The sequence below is a fragment of the Gadus morhua genome, chromosome 7 (genome assembly GCF_902167405.1).
Source record: "Gadus morhua chromosome 7, gadMor3.0, whole genome shotgun sequence".
Classification (NCBI taxonomy): Eukaryota; Metazoa; Chordata; class Actinopteri; order Gadiformes; family Gadidae; genus Gadus; species Gadus morhua.
Window position 1 is genome coordinate 32,088,257 of NC_044054.1, and position 19,344 is coordinate 32,107,600.

At 49.1% G+C, this 19,344-nt stretch overlaps 1 protein-coding gene across 1 annotated transcript in view; it reads left to right on the forward strand.

The window, feature by feature from the left end:
* Positions 1-19,344, forward strand: part of LOC115547156 (unconventional myosin-XVIIIa-like) — a 75,341-nt gene that overhangs the window by 5,478 nt on the left and 50,519 nt on the right. The window contains 10 exon segments of the mRNA XM_030361125.1: positions 7,718-7,899; positions 8,330-8,355; positions 9,634-10,478; positions 11,917-12,009; positions 12,185-12,256; positions 13,262-13,288; positions 15,520-15,585; positions 16,736-16,823; positions 17,277-17,383; positions 18,405-18,581. Of these exon segments, the coding sequence (XP_030216985.1) occupies positions 7,718-7,899; positions 8,330-8,355; positions 9,634-10,478; positions 11,917-12,009; positions 12,185-12,256; positions 13,262-13,288; positions 15,520-15,585; positions 16,736-16,823; positions 17,277-17,383; positions 18,405-18,581 (1,683 nt within the window).

Here is a 19,344-nt window from a genome sequence, read left to right on the forward strand (position 1 = left end):
TATGTTTCTCGTTGTGATTTCGTATAGAATGTGTCATCAAAGAGATAAATGCCTCGGGTCATCTCGGTATTTGAGCAGTGTCATCGGGTAACCAAGATAAGGACACTGCCAGAGTGTATTCAGTGAACTCATTTTGCGTGCACATTTGCCCTGTACGATGACGCTAGTACCAATGTTTCAGGCCTGCAGGGATTTTGCTGCCAACTGTAATTGTCTCCAAACCCGAAAAATGTATATTCATTATTTTTTTCTTGAATACATTTGAAGAATAGGAACATATTATCACTGTTGGAAGGGAACTCCGGGTGTTGGAGGAACAAATCAGAGAAGGCACAACACAATTAGAATATTTTTTTTTTCTCAATTGAAATCCTCTTTGTCAGACAAGTGAAACAGGACAGAAGCTGTTCATACTATTCAAGCTCATCACGTGACATCACATTCAGTTGTAAAGCTTTCATTCACAGCCATTTACTCATTAGTCAGAGAAAAACCAAAGCATATAATCAGAATTGGATTTAAAACTTTGTAGCTTCAATTGGATTCTGTCTCTCTCCTTTCTCACACACACACACACACACACACACACACACACACACACACACACACACACACACACACACACACACACACACACACACACACACACACACACACACACACACACACACACACACACACAGGGGTAGAAATCTAGGAGAGACAGTGGTGTTGAGCTCCATTTAAATGACAAACACATACGCACACAGCTACAATTGAACCAAGAGAAGTTAAAGTGCTGGAACACAAACTAGAAGCTGCGGACGACAGAGCAGCCATAGTGCTCAGTGGGATCTAACTAACACAGGGCTGGTCCTTTCTGTATCCAGTGTTTCCTTATCATTGATAGTGTGGGCTCGTTCAGTGTCAACACAGATTGGCCCAGCAGACCGCAGCTTGTCGCGGGTCGGACCCGGGTTACGTAACGTTGTCTCCGGGCCGCGGCCCAGCTGAGCTCTGAACCCAGTCCTCTACTGGGCGCTTGGACTCACAGCCCGCCGTCCTCGTGCTCCTCAGGCCAGGAGAACCGCTCTCTGCTGGGAACCCCCACAGTTTACACATACCTCGGGACGGAAATCAGTTCATTCATAAATTCTAGTCGCCAGGCAACGCAGGATGAGCCGATTGGTCGGAGCTGAGGTGATCCAGTGTTGGGCCTCAGTTGGATTACAGTTGGTTTTGTAATTCTGTGAGTTCTGTCTCGCTCTTCTCATTTAATTATAATAATAATAATAAACTTTATTTGTCAGACAGGTCTGAAATTTGTTTTGCGTCCATTTAGTTGCTCCATTGTGACTTAACACATCCATGTAACATTAATAGTCCGTAGTTTACATTGTAGGGCATTGTATCACATAGGCCTACTACAAACCGAGAACAGAAAAACACAAACACATAGAGGACATAAACATGAAAGTCCCTTCACCTTCTCCTTGATCTAGAGAATAATTCAGTGTAGAGCATGTGGATTGATTTGAGTGTTCCAGTTTGATCTTGGTAAATTGGGGTACTCTGAATCTGCACTTTGATGGTAACAGTTTGTATTCTCTGTTTAAAACATGTTTTTATGATAGGCTGTTTCGTATATTGTCTGGAGGGGATGGCCCACAATCTTGGAGCAGATTTTTAATTGCTGTGACAATTTGGCTTTCAAGGTTGTAGACACTCTTGTACCATACAATATTAAAGTATTGTAAAATGCTTTTATGACTGAGGTGAAGAATAAATTAAGAATTTGACCGTTCGCGCCAGAGGCGTCGGAGAAAGAATATCAGAACATCAATTAGTCTTGTCTTTGGCGTAAACTCAAAATACTAATTAAAGTCAAGTCGAAAGTACTAGTATTTGTGGTACTGTAGTTTAAATAAAGCTTTACATTTTTGGTTCATTCATATAATTGCCACACACATACCATCCTGCTGTATCGTAATCAATTTATTGTGTTTCCAATGCTGTTAAGCGAATAAAATATTTAATCGCGATTAATTGCATTAATGTCAGTTAACTCACGATTAATCGCGAGTAATCGTGATTAATCGCAATTTTTTTCTTTGCTAAATATCCCTTGATTTCTTTGTCCCATTAATTGTTCTCATTTTAATGCTCTTATCAACATGGAGAAGTGCATCGGCTTGCCTTGTGCAAATGTTTTTTTATTGATAACAACATTGCCATATATCAAAACAGGACGATACAAAAAAAGCCTATAGTGCAATTAAACGATGAACATACAAACATACTGCCTTGAACATAGCAGTCAGGCTACTGCCTCTTTGTTTTGAGCCAAAGAAAATAAAAAATGGAAAAAAAAATATTGCGTCAATCGCGCAATAACATTTTTTACGCCGTTAAAATTGCTTTGCGTTAACGCCGTTAATAACTAATTTAACTGCCAGCACTAGTTTCCATACATGGCAGACTCTTAACCATTCACTGAAAGTTGTGAATCGGTTTCATATTCATTGAAACCAGCCATCTCACACTAATCCTGCCTTCTGGTTCCACTGAGCGGCCGGATAACATTTCCTCATTCTGCGTTCAGATGACTACACTCTCATTTCCCGTGGAGATGCTACTTCATAGCATTAGAGCGTAGGGCTGGGATTAGCAGGGGCGTGGCCTATGTGGATTACAATGACAAAGAATTGAATTGAAAATAATTTGTGAGCAGTATAATCTCGACACCACTATCATTGACCATCACCGTGAATCTGCCTCTGTCAGGTTGTGGGCCCTCTGGGCGGGCAAACACTGGGTCTTTCACCTATGACACAACAATGGTTGACAAATTCCTTCCTTCAAGTTTATACCTTTTTAGCAAAGGAAACATATTTAGCATTCTTGGGCGTGTGATGCCTCATACCTGATCGTCACGGTGATTGTACAGCTACAGCTGGGTGCCCCGCCCTCAGGCTCTCAGCATGCGGCAGAAGCTATTGGTCAACCATCCTTCCATCTGTATTGTGTTCACCACAATCCTGGGATTGTCTGTTTTAATTGAACTCAACACCACTGTCATAGCTACTCTCATAGCTTTCTACACCTGTGTGTGTGTGTGTGTGTGTGTGTGTGTGTGTGTGTGTGTGTGTGTGTGTGTGTGTGTGTGTGTGTGTGTGTGTGTGTGTGTGTGTGTGTGTGTGTGTGTGTGTGTGTGTGTGTGTGTGTTTAAAAGGGACATTCAGGTCAATGTGTCTCAGTCATGTTTACACTAGACATTCATAGACAAACAGAATAAGTAATCGGAAGCATATATATATATATTACCGTTGCTGTGGAATTGAATGTGGAGAATTCGTACAATTTTAATAGAGAAAAATCTATTGAACACAGATTATAAAGGTCATGGTGATAGGAGATGTGGAATTATTTATTTGGATTAAAATCTTTCTAGGTCAACATTTACGTTGCATCTGTGTTAATCTCTACCTAACTGTTAGCATGTATAGACCATGCGGTATGGTTTAGGGTCTAGACATTACCGTTTTTAGTCTATATGGCGTCAAATTAGGGATCATCGTCTAGCTAGCTAGTTGGCGATCTTCTCCATCCTGCAGCAATATATGACTCCCTGAAGAACATGTAGTTAGCTAGCTCTAGAATGTACTGTAATATGTACACACCTTCATTGATAGCATCTAGCAAGTTTGCTTACTCCAGCATCTCCTCGCTTGCTAAAGCAGTAGCCTACAATAATTAATATAGAATGTCAAGCTAGTTAGCTAGCTCCAGCTTGTCCCTCCTTAAGCAGTAGAAGCAGAAGACTCAAGACTCACATGTTCAGAGTTCACCTGGACTAGGCATGGCCTCCCCCCCCCCCCCCCAACACACACACCTCTCTTTAATACTTATTGTATGTTGTACGTTCTGGCACTTAAAAATAGTACCTAGCATTGTATAGCATCGTATCCTAGCTATCTTTGTTGTATACGGGGTATGGGTTAACCTAGCGATCGTTAGTGCTTGGCACTTGGTTCTATGAACATCCTTACTGTACTAACAGCGATATATTGTTGTTTCTCTTTCTTCTGACAAATGTACTTATATAGTAAGTAGCTTTGGATAAAAGCGCCTGCTAAACGCCCTTAATGTAAATGTAAATGTACATTTATGTGCAGGTACAGCAGGGTGGGGATAGCTTGCCAGCCAGCTAGCTCCCTCGCTGTCGTCTCCCTTTTTAAGTTAAAGGTCCCACGCCCTGAGTGCTGATTAACTGGCTGCCACTCAGCGTCTTCTCTCAGCACAACTGGTTCTACCGCCGCGTCCGGAATCCATAGGGCTTGTACACTAAGACATGTCATCCGATGAATGTCCATTTTGAAAGCATGGGAGCGTTGGAATGTTAGTTATTGTGTTGGTAGTATTTGTTGTCTTGGTCATTGTTGAGCAATTAACCGTGGAATGCTTTGTCATGTGTTTGATGGAAACTGACACGGCGCGTTTCATGTGGGAAGAGGCAAAGCATACTTTTCTTGAGTCCTCTCAATACGGCGCAGTATGGGCTCACTGTTTAAAGCTCATGGCCAAAGGTTCATCATGGTTGAAAAGTAAATTGCTCGTAAGATGTGTTGAATGTACAACGTTAATCCTCTTTTCATAACGGGGATTATTTCATGCACGTTGCTTGATGCTGGACACGTCTATCTACAGTTCATCTTCATCTGCATATCTCGACATGACCGCACTGGCTACTTGGAGTATATGTGTAGTCCTTTGGCTCCATCTTGTGGTCAGTGACAGACAGTGAAGCTCAATAATTGGTGTGTGCGTGCGCGTGTGTGTGCGGGTGTGGGTGTGTTTATGCATGGGTGGTTGTGTGGGTTTGTGTCAAGTTTCAAGTGTCATGTTTTATTCTGTCATTCATTATTATATTCTCAATCATTCCCAGTAGTATTTGTATCAGCAGCAGTTATTGTGGTACTATCAGCAGTAGTAAGCGATACCAGTTTTGGCTGTAGTTTTATTATTATAATTATAATTACGATCCAAACACAGAAATGTGGAGCTTGTAGCGTTCCCTCAACGACCTCATCTCGTATTATTATTTATTCGTTAGTATTTGGGTCAAACCGACGGGGAACGGGGCGAAATTCCTCTGTTAACGGTTGCCACGGTGACCACCAGCCGCTGTTCCTGAAGAGAGGGGCGGGGGAGGAGGAAGGGGGGGGGGGGGGTGCACCTCAGACCTGTTGGCCGCCCAGCGGGGGGGGGGAAAGCGCGTCGCAAAGCCTCTGATTGGCCGGCTGGTGCCCGCTCTATTTATATCCTCTCTCTGTCGCCCCCGGCAGCCGCAGCAGCTGTCCCTCCCATCCCTCCCCCTCTCTCTCAGGTCTCCCCCTGCCCGGCACCGGGCCTGCCCTACGTACCCCTATCACATTACTGCCCCCCCCCCCCCCGCATGCCGGGCCATGTGTCGCCTGTGACGCCCTGGTCGCCTGGACCTCCCACTTCCCCTGGTGGACTGTAGTCTCTCCCTCTGGCTCAGTGTCTCTCTCTCTCCCTCTCTCTCTGGCTCGGTGTCTCTCTCTCTCCCTCTCTCTCTGGCTCGGTGTCTCTCTCTCTCTCTCTCCCTCTCCGTCTCAGAGTCGCTCTCTCTCTCCCCCTCCCGCTCTGTCTCAGTGTCTCTCTCTCTCTCTCCCCCTCCCGCTGTGTCTCAGTGTCTCTCTCTCTTTCTCCCTCTCTGTCTCAGTGTCTCTCTCTCTCTCTCTCTCTCTCTCTCTCTCTCTCCCTCCCTCTCCAGCTCAGTGTCTCTCGCTCTCCCTCTCTAGCACAGTGTCTCTCTCTCCCTCTCCGTCTCAGTGTCTCTCTCTCTCGTCACACACATGTCAGGACCAGGAGCTCTGGGAGTACCTGAGTGCTAATAGACAGGCGTTGAGGCAGGAGGTAGGCGTCTGGCGGTGGTGTGTTGTGGAGCTCTGTGGGTCCGCTGTGTGTGTGTGTGTGTCTGCGTTGTGTTGGCCTTGCTCATTGTGCTGTGTTGGGGGGTTAATAGTGTGCATTCGGTGCCGGGGGCCTGGGGGTCTGTCTCAGTAAGGCCTCGCACCCAGAGCTCTCCCTGGCTGCTCACAGACTATTTATAGGAGGGGAGTGTGATGGAAGCTAGGCCACAGATAGCAGCGCAAGCAGCCTGTCGCTATCCAGTCCCTTAATCAGGGGAATGGGGTGTTGCAATGTGTTGCAATGGAACTTGAAATGTGTGTTGTAACGTTCTGCCGTTGTATGAGTTGTGTCGCTGTGCCTCTGTGTCTGTGTTTCTCTCTGTCTATGTGTATATATCTGACGCAAACGTGTCAAAAAACGCATGTTTATCTGTTGTTGGTGTGTCTTCCTCCCCCTCTTCCTGTCAAAATGAACAATCAAACCAGGGTTACTGGAGAAGCCTCGGTGAGGGACAGTGTTACCCGATTGGCCAATATTTCTGGCGGGAAATCTGGCCCAATCTGGTAACACTGGTGTTATGTTTTGTTTTGGTGGTTAACGTACACATCAAGAGGGATACAGACTACACTGAGACGGACCAGAGACGTGCATGGTTCGACTGACCTAAACCAAAAAACCAAACCAAGGTGTGGTAGAACACCGTCCGTACCCTAGCCAGCCACGCTGTGTGTTAGCGGTGTGTTTTAATTGTGAACTGGGTCACCAAGACTTCATAAGCGCCTGTCAGCGCTGGAATTCCTCTGGGGGCAATTACCAACCGAAATGAAATGTTGTCAGTTAGCAGAGCAGAGAGCTGTCTGCGATGTAGGGCACAGATAAGTGAGTCGGAGTGCTAATTACTGTAAAACGAAACAACGGCCTCCAAAATCTTCATGACGATGCATCAAGTGAAAGTTTTTTCAGAGGTCTGGGGAGTGAGTTAATGACTGATTAAAATGAACCCATATGAAGGGTTTACCACAATTAATCATGCTTTGGGACGACCTGGAATATTTGGTAAACACTCCACATCATCTTACTAAATGATGTAAGATTCACGTTAATGTTTGGAGGAGGCAGGGGGGGGGGGGATAGACAAGGGATGAAGAGACACACTTTTGAGGCTCCACATGTCTTAGAATGCTGTGACCGGTTAAAAAGTTTGTTCTGCCATTTAATTTTTTTTCTATAAATAAATCTACATATTATCATTCAGCCATCTCTTGAACCTGTTAAAGGTATCGCTGGAACCTGTTTACGCGTTGAAGTTAGAATTTGTAGAAGTCAGTCTAGTTATAGACATTCACATTTACATTTAGGGCATTTAGCAGATGTTTTTTAACCATACCGACTTACAATGAGTACATTTGTCAGAAGAAAGAGAAACAACAATATATCACTGTCGGTACAGTAAGGATGTGTATAGAACCAAGGGCCAAACACTAGTTTAACCCATCCCCCGTATTCAACAGAGATAGCTAGGATAAGATGCAAGGTGCCAAGTACTATTTTTAAGTGCCAAGACGTACAACATACAATAAGTGCGTACATTAAGTGCAAATTTTGTTAAATTGACGTAGACCAGTTAAGAGAGAATTCGGATTTAATGTCAGATTAATGTCAGCCAAACTAGTTCCTCCACACAAAATGTACTTTACATCCTCTTTACAGTCCAACCTTCCACTATCCCCGCTGGTTTGGAGATGATCACAGCAGCGCTGGTTTGATCCTCTGTGTGGTTCTTCATACCTTCTGTCTCCAGTTCCGCAGGCGCCCCCCCCTCCCCGTGTTCCACGTTGTCTGGGGTGTCCTCCAGCCCCCTGTTGTGTTTGTCCGCCGTCCCGTCCTCATCTGGCCCATGTCCACTGGGCAACCACATGGCTTACAAATCACGCTTTTCATTCTGGGAACAAAAGGGAAGTCTGGTGTATGTGTATACCATATGTATTAATGTATGTGTGTGTGTATATATGTATCAGTGTATGTGTGTGTGTGTATGTATACGTGTGTGTGTGTGTATACAGTATACTGTTTCACCTATATTTTGTGCATGAGGTTATGGTTATGCATGCAGTGGTTTTGGTGTGATGATTGCATCATTTGTAGTAAAATCCTTTATCATGAATAGAATAGATAATTCTATTCATGATGTTTGGGTTGAGTGGTGAGTGTTAGTTTAACTGGTGAGTGATGGGTTAAACTGGTCAGTGTTGGTTAACTGGTGAGTGTTGGTTTTAACTGGTGACCTGTCTGCTTCCCCACATTAGGTTAAACATGAGAAGCCAAGCGTAAGTTCCTGTTTTTCACCCGCATGCGTTTGACACCCTGACTAAACCCTGTGGTTCGCCTGAGCGGTAAGCTCTGACCCCGTTAGCCTAGCACCTGCATCAGGCCCCACAGGTTATGAAGGCCATTCCATGCGTACGCTTAGCCTAGCCTAGTTAGCCTAGCTTGTGCAGCAGGCCCTGGTTATATGAGGTCAGTTTTCATGCGTAGGGCCTTAGTTAGCCTAGCGTACGCCCGTTAGCCTAGCGTACGCCCATTAGCCTGTGAGCCTAGCGTCTGAAGCAGGCATTCACAGGTTATGAGAGGGTCAATCCATGTGTACGGTTAGCCTAGCCTAGTTAGCCTAGAGTCTGCAGCAGGCCCCGGTTATGTGAGGGCAGGTTCAATGCGTACAGCCCGTTAGCCTAGCGTATCCCCGTTAGCCCATTAGCCTAGCGTCAGCAGCAGGCCTCTACAGGTCATACGAGGGCCGTTTCCACGCGCAGCGCCCGAGCTAATGAGCGTCCCTGATGCTTAATGGAGGCGCACGCAGGTGGGCGGATGTTAAGGTTATCACAGAGCCGCCGCGGCACCGCTAACGATCTCCGCGCTCGCCGGCGCTGGCGTCTTAATGCTCCCTAAGTGATGTTTACCCCCGCTGCGGTTGGCGTTTGGAGCCGTTCGTCTGAGTAAAACTAATCAACGAGACTCAGAAAACAAACAGCCCTCACCTCAGTCGCCCCCCTGTGGTCCACCAACTAGCCCCAGCACTTAAGCGCTATTAAAAATCACCTGACAAAGGGGGGGGGTTGCCTGACCCAAATAGTGGCCGACTTCTGAGCGGGCTCCCGCGACTGCCCAGCGCTGTGTGGTGATACGGACAAACCCATCAGAACACACTCACCCCCTCGCTGTGTGTGTGTGTCTGACCCAGTGCAACATGTGTGTGTGTGTTTGTGTGACCCAGTACAGAATGTGTGTGTGTGTGTGTGTGTGTGTGACCCAGTACAGAATGTGTGTGTGTGTGTGTGTGTGTGTGTGTGTGTGTGTGTGTGTGTGTGACCCAGTACAACGTGTGTGTGTGTGTGTGTGTGTGTGTGTGACCCAATACAACATGTGTGTGTGTGTGTGACCCAGTACAACGTGTGTGTGTGTGTGTGTGTGTGTGTGTGTGTGTGTGTGTGTGTGTGTGTGTGTGTGTGTGTGTGTGTGTGTGTGTGTGTGTGTGTGTGTGTGTGTGTGTGTGTGTGTGTGTGTGTGTGTGTGACCCAGTACAACATGTGTGCGTGTGTGTGTGTGACCCAGTACAACATGTGTGTGTGTGTGTGTGTGACCCAGTACAACATGTGTGTGTGACCCAGTACAACATGTGTGTGTGACCCAGTACGACAGTAGCGGCCCTCCTCTGACCAGTGTGTCCTCCCTGTGTCCAGTCCGACTCCGACAGCCCCCAGCCAGTAGCTAGTCAGGACTCCGCCCCCCTCGCCGCCCCTCAGCCAATCACATCGTCCGCCACCGAGTCGTCCGCTAGCGACGGCGCCATGTTCGGCGGTGGCATGTTCGGTGGGGGCCGGAGGCTGCTGAGGCCCGTGCCCCCCCCCGGGGCGACGGAGGACCCCCCCCGGCCCGGCGGACCCTCCGAACCCCCAAAGACCGCTGGCCCCGCCCCCAACGCCCCGCCCAGAGCGGCGGGGGGGCGGCCCGAGAAGGACGACATATCGGCCGGCCTGGCCAGCCTCATGGGGCGGGGCCGCACCAAGGAGCACAGGCCACGCCCCCGCAACCTGGACCGCCGGGACGACGCCCCCCAGCCCGGCGACGCCCCCCAGCCGGACGACCCGGACCCGGAGCCCGAGGGCGGGGCCCCCAAGGAGAAGGGGGAGGAGGAGGAGGAGGGAGCAGAGCCAGCCGCGGCCGCCCCCCCGGAGACGACGACGAAGACGTCGGACCCCCCCGCGGCTGCGCCGAAGAGCGAACCCCCCCTCAGTCCCCCCACGCCCGCGCCGGGCTTCCTGTCCGGCCTCAGGCCCGACCCCCTGGCGCCGCCGCCCGGGTTCATCCCCGCCGCCCCGAGGCCCCACCCCCTCAGCCCCCCCGCTGGGTTCATACCGGCCCCCAGGCCCGCCTCCCAGACCCCCAGACCCAACCCCCTGGCGCGGCCCCCGGGGTTCGTCCCGGTCGCCCGCACGGACCCCCTGGCCCCCCCGCCCGGCTTCATCCCCAAGCCCCGCAACTTCTCCGTCAAGAAGCCGGCCGAGGTACAGAGTGGGCGTGTCCCCCGCTAACTCCTCCTACTAAACTGTGAGGCATGCTGGGAAACGTCAAACTACGCATGTTGTGATAGAGGCCATGAGGCATGCTGGGTAACGTCAAACTACACATGTTCTTAAAGGCCATGAGGCATTCTGGGAAATGTCCAACTACGCATGTTGTTAGAGGCAGAAACAAATTTTCTTAATGTTTTTGCGTTCTCAAAGTCCAACCCGCCGTGCGTGTCTTCGGTTTGGTTCTCGTCTCTCCTTTGACTTGGTGTACAGACGTTTTAATCAACAACGTATTCCCAATAAGTGAGGCCGAGAGAAGCAGCTAAACAAATCAACCAAACACTGAATCCCAGGCTCTTCATGACCAAGTTCCTTAAGAACAACAACAGGACAACAACAACAACAACAGGACAACCACCACTCCAGAGCAGCCCTGGGAGCCACGACGCAGTGCCAGTCGTTTTGAACCGTTCCACCGCTCAAAGCGAGGTGTGGTGGAGCCGGAGAGCGGGAGGGATATAACGAAGACCTCCGGGAGGGTGGACGGACGTGACGGGGACAGACGGACCCCTGCTGGGTCCAGGACTGCCCTCAGGCCGGCTCCGTCCTCTGGGGGTCCGCTGTGGTCCGTCCATCGCTCATTACAACCACCAGGCCGGGCTCCCGGGTCCGCGGGGTCCGGCGGGGCTGTTTACGCCCCCGGTCCTGGAGAAACGAGCCAGAGAAAGATTAGTATTGATCGGGAAATCATCCAATTCCAGGGTCTCGCTTCGCCCATGTTGTCTCCGCGGAAATTCCCTCTTAACAAGACGCGGCTCTCCGGCCGGTCGATACGTTTGTAGAACGCCACGGCCAATTACCCCGGCCTAATGCCCCGAGCGAGGACAGAGCCTCGCTCAGATGCGCCGGGTTGTGTTTCCGTCCCGGCCGGAGACCCGCGGTTGCGGAACGGTTCGCCGGCCGGCTGTAGGGATTTACATGCCGCTGTAATTGGTCCTTAATCCGGCAGTTTGATTTGAGATGGGATCTCTAGAGTCGGAGGCAGTAGAATGAGATCCATCGCTGTCAGTTATCTTTAGTTCAGCGTTCCCCTCTCTGTGGAGCGTCCCAGTGGTGGAGACACTGGGGCTGATGGGAACACTGGCTGACGTCTTAACACATCCCATAGACTCAGAGTCGTCTCAAACATCGGGCGATTGGTTTTGCACTAGCAAAGACGTGTTCCGGTTTGTTTTGTGGTCGTTTTTTATTCTTTCCAAATAGTTGATGCATGCTTTTAGAAGACCTGTTCAGACAAAGACCTTGGTTTTCTCTGAATTATTTTCCTCTGACGTTTGCGGAGCATTAACAACTAATTGGTGGTGGGTGTGTGTATTGTGTGTACCTGTGCACGTGTGTGTTGGGTGTTAATCCTTGCCTGTATTGTTTCAAGGTGAAGGCAGCACCTGGCTCCTCTGTGGCCCCTGGCGGCCCTCTCTTACCTGGGGGGGCCCCGCCCCCCGTTGCCTCCGCCCCTAACGACCAGGTGTGTCCGTCCCGCAACGTAACAGACCTCGTTTACACCCACAGGTTCCATAGTAGATATAAACAAACCCACTGGTTCCCAGTGGGGTCACTGGCAGTATCTGTTGAGAGTGTGGGAGACCGAGTCAGGCCATAGTGTCGTTGAATCCCTTCTGTTGACACCTCTACCATCGCAGGCTCCAGAGCTCGTCCCCACCGAGGAAGATCACAAGCGTGTGAAGAAGATCTTCTCCTTCAACGCCCCGAATGTAACGTCACTCGGCTCTCCGTCGCTTGGGTTGTTGTTGTGCGGATGTTTGCCTGATGTTTGCCTGATGTTTGCCTGATGTTTGGCTGAAGGTCAGATGGCCAGGTGGATGGTTGCTTGGCACGGTAGATGTCCGGTGAAGATCTAACCCTTGGCCTGTCCCGCACCGTTCTATGACACCACGCTAACTGCTGTCATCAAACTGTTGACACTGTATGTGCCAGTGGATCCAGTTGCAGGCTTGTCGCTGGTCTCTTGGTGTGTCAAGAACTAGCCCGCCCTCCCATGCAGTGATTGCTGTTGACTTGGAGATCATGGGCTCAACTAACCAGGCTTTTCAGCGATCACAGCTGGTAGCGATCTCTCCTGGAATTTTCTTTTGCCAAATGTGTGTTTTTGATCAGTTATGCTTTGTTGGATATGGTCGATATCATTGGATACTGCTTGTGGTTGGTTATGAGTGTGTTATGATGTTGGAGGACCTGTTACGGTACTAAAAGCGTTCTGATGGAGGCCTGCAGAAAGGAGCAAGGTGCGAACGTGTGACTAACAGGAGGAGATGTTTAAAGACCGGCTCACCATCTGTCCCAGATGGTGTCCCTCTGTCTGTTCTGCTTTAATTACTCTGATGATTTGCTTGATTCTGAGGATATTGTGCGTTATTGCATTTTGTAAGAACCTAAATGTTGTCAAGGAAATAAAACACTTAAATCCACGTCTGCACATCTAAAATTCTGGCTTTTTTTCCATCGCTTTTCTCCCGGTCTCTCTCATCTCCTCTCTGTGTCTCTCTCTCTCTCTCTCTCGTTCTCGTTCTCGTTCTCGTTCTCGTTCTCTCGTTCTCTCTTTCTCGTTCTCGTTCTCTCTTTCTCGTTCTCGTACTCTCTCTCTCTCTCGTTCTCTCTCTCGTACTCTCTCTCTCTCTCGTACTCTCTCGCTCTCTCCCTCTCTCTGTGTGATCGATTGGTCTTCCTGGCGTCTCCATCTGCCTGCATGGCTTCCATAGCCTGCCAAGAAGCCTGCTCCCTCCCAGGTACAGAACCCGGTCTCTGGCCCCCCCTGGCACCATGCTGCCCTCTGTTCCTCCTCAGCATCCACTCCCCCCAGGAGGGGAGGCCTCTACCTCCTTCCCTCCCTTTGTCTCTCTGTCCCTCTATCTCCACCTCTGTCTCTCCCTTTGTCTCTCTGTCCCTCTACCTCTGTCTCTCCCTTTGTCTCTCTGTCCCTCTACCTCCGTCCCTCCCTTTGTCTCTCTGTCCCTCTACCTCTGTCTCCGTCCCTCCCTTTGTTTCTCTGTCCCTCTACCTCTGTCTCTCCCTTTGTCTCTCTGTCCCTCTATCTCCACCTCTGTCTCTCCCTTTGTCTCTCTGTCCCTCTATCTCCACCTCTGTCTCTCCCTTTGTCTCTCTGTCCCTCTACCTCTGTCTCTCCCTTTGTCTCTCTGTCCCTCTACCTCCGTCCCTCCCTTTGTCTCTCTGTCCCTCTACCTCTGTCTCCGTCCCTCCCTTTGTTTCTCTGTCCCTCTACCTCTGTCTCTCCCTTTGTCTCTCTGTCCCTCTATCTCCACCTCTGTCTCTCCCTTTGTCTCTCTGTCCCTCTACCTCTGTCTCTCCCTTTGTCTCTCTGTCCCTCTACCTCTGTCTCCGTCCCTCCCTTTGTCTCTCTGTCCCTCTACCTCTGTCTCCGTCCCTCCCTTTGTCTCTCTGTCCCTCTATCTCCACCTCTGTCTCTCCCTTTGTCTCTCTGTCCCTCTACCTCTGTCCCTCCCTTTGTCTCTCTGTCCCTCTACCTCTGTCTCCGTCCCTCCCTTTGTCTCTCTGTCCCTCTACCTCCGTCCCTCCCTTTGTCTCTCTGTCCCTCTGTCTCCGTCCCTCCCTTTGTCTCTCTGTCCCTCTACCTCTGTCTCCGTCCCTCCCTTTGTCTCTCTGTCCCTCTACCTCTGTCTCCGTCCCTCCCTTTGTCTCTCTGTCCCTCTATCTCTGTCTCCGTCCCTCCCTTTGTCTCTCTGTCCCTCTATCTCTTTCTCAGTCTTCATCCGTTTGTCTGTCTCCCTCTTTTTCTCTCTCTCATTGGTCTCTCGTTGGTTTGTGTGTGTGTGTGTGTGCGTGTGTTTCTCTCACTCACAGTTGTTTTGTGTGTTTGTGTGTGTTTCTCTCTCACACACACACACACACACACACACACACACACACACTGTTTATTGTGTGTGTGTGTCTCTCTCTCTCTCTCTCTCTCTCTCTCTCTCTCTCTCTCTCTCTCTCTCTCTCTCTCTCTCTCTCTCTCTCTCTCTCTCTCTCTCTCTCTCTCTCTCTCTCTCTCTCTCTACTCGTTGGGCCTATCCTGTATGCTCGCACGCCCGGCCTCGTCCCCTCCTGGTGCATGCCTCTGTTGGCCACACAGGAACCAGAAGTGTGTTCGTCGGTTTCAGTTGTGCAATTGGGGGTCTGGGGGTTGCAGAGGTATCAGAATGAGGAACTGTGTGGTTTCCGTGTTGCTGAACTCACACAACAAAGAGTGGCTGGAGGTACTGTTAGCATGGCGCTGGCGTCCCTCTCCACACCTTTAAAGAGCTGCTTAAAGGTACCTTAACCCACACAGCGTCTCAGCTCCTGTGTGTCACGAGACATAAGCTTTCCTTCGTAGGTCGCGATGGTCGATGGTCAGCCAGCAGTGATTGCTTAAGCTAATGTTTGCTAACAGATTGTCGTGGCTAATGCAAATTTCTGCGGCTGCTGTCGATGTGGGCCGTTGGCTTATGTTTGCTAGGGGTAATGGTAATGGTGATTGCTAATGGGAACCGCTACTTAGCTGGCTGGCTATGAGTCAGGTTCTCACGGCTCCACTCAGATCTGTGTCTTAATGCCTCATTTAGATTCTCAGTGTTTTGAGGTGCATCACATTGACTTGCAAGTGTGTGCGTTTGTGTGCCTGTGTGCGCGTGTTTGCATGTACGTGCGTGCGTGAATGTCCGCGTGCATGCAGGTGTGTATGCCTGTGTGTGCGTGCGTGCATGCGTGTGTGTGTGTGTGTGTGTGTGTATGGAGAGTGCGTGTTTGCGTGTGTGCTTGTGGTGTGTGCATGTGTATGTGTGCGCGTGCGTGCATGCTTTTGTGCGTGCATGCTTTTGTGCGTGCATGCCTACGGGCATGCGTGTGAGGGTGCGTGTATTTGTGCGTGTGTGTGTGTGTGTGAGCGAGCGTTGAAGAGTGTCCTCCCGTTGACCTCTGCCCTATCCTGTTGACCCCTGCCGCTCTCTCCATCCAGCCCCGCCCGGTTCTGGACCCGGTGGCCCTGCTGACGGCCGCGCACGCCGCCGCCAAGCAGGCTCAGGTCTGACCTCGCAACACCCCCGTCACGCGTGTTCCTGCGTATTCCCGTGTATTTTCACGTAGTACAGCGTATTCCCGTGTGATCATGCCTGTTCCCACGTGATCATGCGTGTTCCGGCGTGATCATGCATGTTCCTGCGTGATCATGCGTGCTCCTGCGTGATCATGCGTGTTCCCTCATGATCATGCATTTTCCCGCGTGATCTCGCGTGTTCTCACGTGAACCCGTGTGTTTCAGAGTCTAGTACTCGCTGCATCCAGTGTTGAAGTCTCTTATTTCACACCACCTGTTGGGCCGTAGATGTTAGCCCTTTACAAGCTGCCACTCTAGTGACATCACGGGTGGGGGTGCCTACCCAGATGCATGATGGGAGGGATCTGGTGGAGGTTGATCCGTTGGTAGCTTGTGTTGGTTAATCAACACCAGCGGGGGTGTGTCTGTGATATTTAACCAGAGAATCTTTCTTCACAACCCATAGAGCGGGCTTGATGATGGGCAGCCCCACTTCAATCAATAGCACACACACACACACACACGCACGCACGCACGCACGCGTGCCTCTCCAATACCACGGTGACCCGCCCTCTCTGTTCACTCTGTCGCGTTAGAGGGTGTGTGTGTTCATATAATCACCCTCACCACTCTGGGCTCCGGGGCCAGCGCTGTGTTTCATGACTGGTTTGAGCCTCATCACCTGCAGTCTTAGTATTCCTCTCATGTTATGCAACATGTCAGAGGCAACGTGCTAATGGCCTAATTATCTCCGTGATGAATCTATTATCGGCCGGTTTTATTCACGGCGCCGTCACGGCTGGCGTCGGCTCCCTGTCTCCCTGGCGCGTCGAAGGACTTTACCGTTCAGCCGTTCAGCAGACGCCTCATCCAGCGCGCTGTACTGTGGCAGCAGGGCCGTCCTGCACCGATCTAAAGACTCGAGACTCCCTAGTTCAGAGTTCACCTAGACTCTGCCCTTTGAACCACGTTTTGAGATGAGATGTACTTTATGAACTCCTGATGGGGGATCAGGGAACGAGGTCAAAGGCATGTGGTTCGTAGTGTTGCACCATGGTTCAAACACACAGGTGTGTGTGGTTCTCCTCACCTCCGGACCAGAGCCGCCCTAACCTCTGTCCCTGTTGACCGTCCCCAGGGGAAGACAGAGGAGCAGCTAGCTGCAGAGCAGGCCTGGTACCTGACGGACAAAGTATGGCTGGTCCACAAAGATGGATTCTCCCTCGGTCAGTGAACCTCTGCGTCTGTTGTGTTCTTTTTGTCTTTTCCTCCGGCTTTTCAAGTTCCCCACAAACTCTCATAAAACACCCACATGTGTCTCCATCTAAAACATGACATATTTAACTTAATTAAATTAGTAAAATATTTAACTAATTGAAATAATAATTTGAATATTATTATTCATAAATAATATTTCCAGATCACCAGAACTTGGGTGATCTGGAAACTTGATTGAACTTTTTTCCAGATTTGATTGGAAACAAGTTCAGAACTTGATTGAAATAGAGCTAAACATATAATTATTTTTATTTTCTACCAAACGGTCTTCAGTAGTTCATATCGTGAGCCGACCCCCCCCCTGCTCCTGCTGCGTCTCCCTGGTGTAGCACTGTGTATGGCTGTGTGTCGTACGCAAAGCGCTGTGTTAATAAAGCTTTGCGTTGTCCCGGTCTGTGTAGCCACCCTGCTGAAGACGGAGGCCGGCAGTCTGCCCGAGGGGAAGGTGAAGGTCAGACTGGACAGCGACGGATCCCTGCTGGAGGTCGACGAAGACGATGTGGAGAAGGTCATCCTTCAACTATTCACTGTTTACTGTACCATTAAATAGACTATTCCATTCCAACTATTTAATATTCACTTTTTACTATTCTATAAACTATTTACTATTCCATTAACTATTTACAATTCTATAATCTATTTACTGTTCTGTCAACTATTTACCATCAACTTTTTACTATTCTATAAACCATTAACTATTCAATAAACTATTTACTATTCAATAAACTATTTACTATGCTATCAACTATTATACTTTTCTATAAACTAATTCTAATACTAACACATTCTATTAACTATTCGTCATTCTCCAAACCATCTGCTATTCTCTAAACCATTAACTATTCTATAAACTATTTATTATTCTCGAAATCATTTACTATTCTATAAACTATTTACTATTCTATAAACTATTTACTATTCTATAAACTATTTACTATTCTTTAAATTATTTACTATTCTATGAACTATTTAATATTCCACTAACTATTAACTATGACCTATTACATATTTAGCATTCTATCAACTATTTACTATCCTATAAACTTTACTCTCCTATAAACTATTTACTATCCTATAAACTATTTACGATTCTATAAACTATAAACTGTACTATAAACTATTTACTATTCTATCAACTATTCACTGTTCTATCAACTATTTACTGTTAATTTTTTACTATTCTAACTATTTAATATTCATTCAATATAATAAATCCACCTGCGGCAAGAATAATTCAAAATATAAATAAAAGCGTTTGGTAGTTATTTGTGTGAGCTGCACCGTGACTGACCATGACTGTAGCTGACCCTGTGCCCTCTGACCCCTGACCTCTGACCCCCTGACCCTGTGCCCTCTGACCCCTGACCCCCTGACCCTGTGCCCCCTGACCCTGTGCCCTCTGACCCCCTGACTCTGTGCCCTCTGACCCCTGACCCTGTGCCCCCTGAACCTGTGCCCTCTGACCCCCTGACTCTGTGCCCTCTGACCCCTGACCCCTTGACCTCTGACCCTGTGCCCCCTGACCCCAGGCCAACCCGCCCCACCTGGACCGGGTGGAGGACCTGGGGTCTCTGCGCTCCCTGAACGAGTCGAGCGTGATCCACACCCTGAGGCAGCGCTACGGGGGGAACCTGGCCCACACGCACGCAGGCCTCAACATGGTGGTGCTCAACCCCGTCAGCACACCCGCCATGTACTCTGAGAAGGTACGTAGTACTACTGCACCTTATGTACTACACCCGCCATGTAGTCTGAGAAGGTACGTAGTACTACTACACCTAATGTACTACACCTGTACACAGTTCTACACCTAATGTACCACACCCAACATGTACTCTGAGAAGGTACGTAGTACTACTGCACCTAATGTACTACACCCGCCATGTACTCTGAGAAGGTACGTAGTACTACTGCACCTAATGTACTACACCCGCAATGTACTCTGAGAAGGTACGTAGTACTACTACACCTAATGTACTACACCCGCCATGTACTCTGAGAAGGTACGTAGTACTACTGCACCTAATGTACTACACCCGCAATGTACTCTGAGAAGGTACGTAGTACTACTACACCTAATGTACTACGCCCACCATGTACTCTGAGAAGGTACGTAGTACTACTGCACCTAATGTACTACACCCGCCATGTACTATGAGAAGGTACGTAGTACTACTACACCTAATGTACTACACCTGTACACAGTTCTACACCTAATGTACCACACCCAACATGTACTCTGAGAAGGTACGCGCTGCTACACCTACTGTACCACACCTGTACGCAGTACTACACCCAGTGTACTACACCTGTACGCAGTACTACACCTAATGTACTACACCTGTACGCAGTACTGCACCTAATGTACTACACTTGTACGCAGTACTGCACCTAATGTACTACACCTGTACGCAGTACTACTTCTAATGGACTACACCTGTACGCAGTACAACACCTAATGTACTACGC